The sequence below is a fragment of the Monoraphidium neglectum genome (genome assembly GCF_000611645.1).
Source record: "Monoraphidium neglectum strain SAG 48.87 unplaced genomic scaffold scaffold02333, whole genome shotgun sequence".
Classification (NCBI taxonomy): domain Eukaryota; kingdom Viridiplantae; phylum Chlorophyta; class Chlorophyceae; order Sphaeropleales; family Selenastraceae; genus Monoraphidium; species Monoraphidium neglectum.
Window position 1 is genome coordinate 1 of NW_014011295.1, and position 4,389 is coordinate 4,389.

Sequence of the window (4,389 nt, forward strand, 5' to 3'; positions counted from 1 at the left end):
GGGCGGCCTCGCAGTGCTCAGGCTTCCAATCCGCGCAGCTCACTTGAGGCTGTCCAGCCTGCTGCACTCCACGCGCTGCCGCGCGGACATGTGTCGAGCGCAACACGCCCCTCCATGCGCACCGCCGCGGCGTCGCTGGCAGCGCCGCTTTCGGCCCTGCAATGCGCCAGCGTAGCTGTCCCCCACGCCTATCAAATACTTAAGTGCCGTCGCCCCTGCTCCGGTGGGCCCACCCAATACCATTGGCCCCCAATACTATCAGCCCCCATGTCGGCCCCTCCGATCCCTGCCATGTGCATGCACAGCCTCATGAGCCTGGAGCCGGCTGGAGCGTGCTTGACGGCTGGCAGGGGTGTGAGGACGTCGCTTTCTTGCTGGCGGGGCTCCAATCTAGACCTGTAGTTTACGCGCACAAGCAGCCGGCGCCTGGTATAACCGCGGCGTAAACCGCTTTCAGCCCGCTTTCAGCGCTCCGGCTATCCGGCCACTGCTCAGCAGGCTGGGCAACATGTTGAGGCTGGCAGCGGCTGCCAAGTGCTGGCCATCAGGTGTGGATGCTGCACACAAGGGCTGGGCAACATGTTGAGGCTGGCAGCGGCTGCCAAGTGCTGGCCATCAGGTGTGGATGCTGCACACAAGGGGTGAGGTAAGGGGTAGAGCTGGAGCCGGAAAGTCGCCTAGCATGCACGGTGACATCACGGTTTGCAGATCAACACAGGGGTGATCTTGACTTGAGAAAACCTGCAGAAACAAGTACCGCAGGTGACAGTAGCAACAAAATGAAGTTGCTCTTAACCACCTTGCAGAGCGCTTGAGGGAAACAAGCAACGTCTGGCTTTCCACCTGCTCACCAGCAGTGACTGCCTGCTCTTGTTGCTCTACCCGCCCCAACCCGGTCCCTTTGGCCAGCTATAACGCCCTCTTCATCAGCAGCCGTAAACAGCAGCCATGGGTGAGAACGTGGAAGGATTGCAGTCTGTGCAGGCAGCATTGGCTGCCTCTGCCGCTCGCTGCCCAGGGCCGTTCCAGCAACAGGCCGCTGAACGCTGCTTTGGTATCTCGCTAACTTGCAGGCAAGGTCCACGGTTCCCTGGCGCGTGCCGGCAAGGTGAGGGGCCAGACGCCGAAGGTCCCCAAGCAGGACAAGAAGAAGAAGCCCACAGGCCGTGCCTGCAAGCGCCTCAAGTACAACCGCCGCTTCGTGAACGTCGGTGCGCAGCGGACAGGCGGCTAGGGCAAACGTGCATACGCGGCAGCCGCGGCTGCGCACTTGCTGAGGTTGATGCGCCTGCGCGTCTGCGCAGCACAGGTGCACAGCAACCTTGAAGCAGCTGCAGCAGAAAACCGGAGCAGCTTTGCGGTCAGGGCTACAAGAGGGCGTCTTTAAGTCATTTAATTAGCGGTTGCGAGGCCATCATTGCTAAACAGCCAGCATCGAGGTGCAGCACGACCCGCACCCCTGGCGCCCCTCATCTGCCTCCACTCACGAACACCTCAAAACCTGCGACGCCGCAACATCCACCGTTTGTGCCTGGTTTGCTGCCGCACACAGTCGTCGGCCCGGGCAAGAAGAAGGGGCCCAACTCCAACCAGCAGTGACCTGGCGGGATTGCGGCATGAGTTGGGTGAGTTCCTGGGCCAACCCCTTGTGTGCCGCTGCGATTGCACGCGGACGGGAACTCTGCTGGCTGGCCCTGCAGTGCGCCTGGCGGCAGCATGTTGGGCACTGTGTTACCACGTTTGCGACGAGTGGGGCCCGCAGCAAGCCAAGGCGTACCCTGTCCTGCGCAGGTGCCTCGCGTGGGAGGAGACACACCATTGCTGCTGCTGCGGCGGCAGCAGCGGCGGCGGCGGCGGCAGCAGCAGCAGCAGCAGCTAGATGCGCCAGGCGGCTGCGGAGAGTGGCTGAACAGTCGCATTGCTGCAGGCGGCACTCGCAGCAGCGGCCGGGGCAGTATCTGTTGGTAGTGCATTTGCCACAATGTAATCAGCCAAGTCAGTGCTGCTGTTCCTGTCTTTGTGTTGTGGTGTTCAGGATGGCATGAGCTGGCAGTTTGGCGGCTCGGTAGGCGGCAGTGCCAGTGTTTCAGGGCTGCTGCAGGCGTCAGCCGGGGCCACAGGCGTGGGCAACAACGCCCTAGATCTGCCGGCATGCAACAGCCCTTGCATCATGCTGTTCTGGCGCGTGCAGCCCTGTGGATGCGGCCTTGGCTCAGCAGAAACAGGGCGCTGTAAAGGCTGCAGGCCGCTCTTGGTGGCTCAGCACGATGCCAAGGCAGCAACCCGTCCTTTCGGCGTGGGGCAATGTGTGGCTGGCGGGCCGAGGGGTCTGTGCTGCAGGGGCGCAGCTGGGCACAGGTGGGGCCGCGGCGTGGCGAATGGGCACTTGCAGCTGTTGCTGCATCATTAGGTGCGTGGTGGGGCTGCTACAACGCACATATTGCAGCTGCGGCTGCATCCATCTGCCTCACTACAGCGCTATGGTGGCATATCAGTCGCAAAAGAGCAGTCACGCATCCCCAACTGGAATGCAAGGTACAGCCGTGTGCATGAATTCACCTTGGAGGGGTGCTGTGTCCGCGCGTCATGTGCTGTCAGCACGCACGCATGGAGGCCCGTCGCTGTCGGCAGGCGTTGCATGACGATGTCATCCACAGCCGTCACATGCCTCCTGGGCTGGGCCGCCGACGCCAGGTGTCGACTGTCCAAACAGGCAAAGGATTCGGCGCCACGCCGCAGCGCGAGCGCAGGCGCGGCCACCCCTGCTTCGTCGCCGCCGTCGCTGCTCATTGCTTTTCAAGGCCAGAGCCCAACGGGGCATATGCGAGGGCAGCGGTGGCACAGCTGCGGGGTGATGGCGCAAAGATGTGCGCAACAAGTTGCAAAAGACGGCAACTCTGTGCGCGTGCCGTACACGTTGTATGGTTTCGCATGGCAGTGGGAGTGCATTTTCCTTGGTTCATTGGAAGTTGGCAGCTGAGCTTGGCAGCTTAACCATCAACCATGGCTGCGAGGAAGGCCGTGCATGAAGGGGCGGCGGGGGATGCTCGCCGTGCAGAAGATGGGCAGGGCGACTCTTATGGTGCGGTTGCCTCAATGCTTATCAAAGGCATTGGAGTGCTGTTCTTCTGGGGCGCAAGCGGCGCATGCGCCCTCTGGCCTGCGCATGTGACCAGGCGGCTCTGCAAACCGATGACGCGGGCTGAAATTCGGCGGCTGTGGCGCCAGGCTCAAGCCCCACTGGGCGCTGGCCCCAGACTCGCGCGCCATTGCGACAGCGTCAACAGCAAACCGAATTTTCGCTGCCAACATTGGCCAGTCAATTGCCAGGTTGCCCACCTTCGCTTCCGTTGGCCGCTCGCGCTGAGTTGCACACACGGGCACCACGTGCACCGTGATATCCTGTATCCCAAGCGAACGCATTTGCAAAACTTAAAACCTTACGCAGTAAATCGCAATGTCCGTTCAGGACCACCACATGGCCTCACAGCGTGATCGTACCATATGAACCACCTGGTCCTCCACGAGAACCGTCTTCACCCATCAACACGCAAGTCAACATAGAACAAACCAATCACGTCCGTTCGAGGCGGAGGAGGCTGGGCAGCCGCCCCTGCGGGGCTGCTGGGAGCACCACGGTGCTCGCAGGCTCCGCTGCAGCCACGGGCTCTGGGGGCAGGCGCTTGCGCCCCGGCGGCCCCGCTGCCCCATGGACCTGCTAGCCCTTGCAGCACGCTTCCACGGCGCACACGATGAAGATTGGGACGGGCACCCAGGCGGCGCCCAGGGCGGCGCCGCGGGCGCCGCGCCGCGCGGCGGGGGCGGCGGGCGCGCGCGCAGCGGCGACAGCAAGAGCAGCTCCGCGTATGCGTCCCGCCACCAGGCAAGTGCATGCATCGAATCCCACAGGCTTACCTGGTTTGACCCGCGTTTGGATTGTGTGGGTCAAAGCATCCACGGGGGACCGGGCCTCTTGACAGTTGGGACCACGTGACCTCATCGCATGGGGCCACATGGGCACTCCGCACTTCTACCCCATCCCCAAACCGCCGCCCCCAGCCATTCACATATCAATGCCGTCCCTGCCTTGACGCCCGTCCGTCGACCCCAATCGCAATTCGCGGCCTTTGCGGCGCATGGACGCCACCGCACGTGCGCTCGCGCAGGCTGCGGAGCAGCGGCGCCGCACCCGCATCAACGAGCGGCTCGAGTCGCTGCGGCGGCTCGTTCCGCATTCGGAGCGCGCCAACACAGCGACGTTTCTAGAGGAGGTTATCAAATACATAGAAGCGCTGAGGCTTAGGAACAGCGAGCTTGAGGCGGCACTCGCAGCGGCCGCGCTGGCCGGTGTCCGGAGCGGCTGCGGCGCATCGGCGTCGCCAGCGGCGG

At 63.3% G+C, this 4,389-nt stretch overlaps 1 protein-coding gene across 1 annotated transcript; it reads left to right on the forward strand.

The window, feature by feature from the left end:
• Positions 1-948: 948 nt before the first annotated feature.
• On the forward strand, positions 949-1,599 carry MNEG_10482 (hypothetical protein; the record flags this gene model as incomplete). Its single annotated transcript, XM_014041045.1, has 3 exons — positions 949-952; positions 1,074-1,211; positions 1,553-1,599. The coding sequence occupies 3 exons, from the start codon at positions 949-951 to the stop codon at positions 1,597-1,599; spliced, it is 189 nt and encodes a 62-aa protein (XP_013896499.1).
• Positions 1,600-4,389: the final 2,790 nt, after the last annotated feature.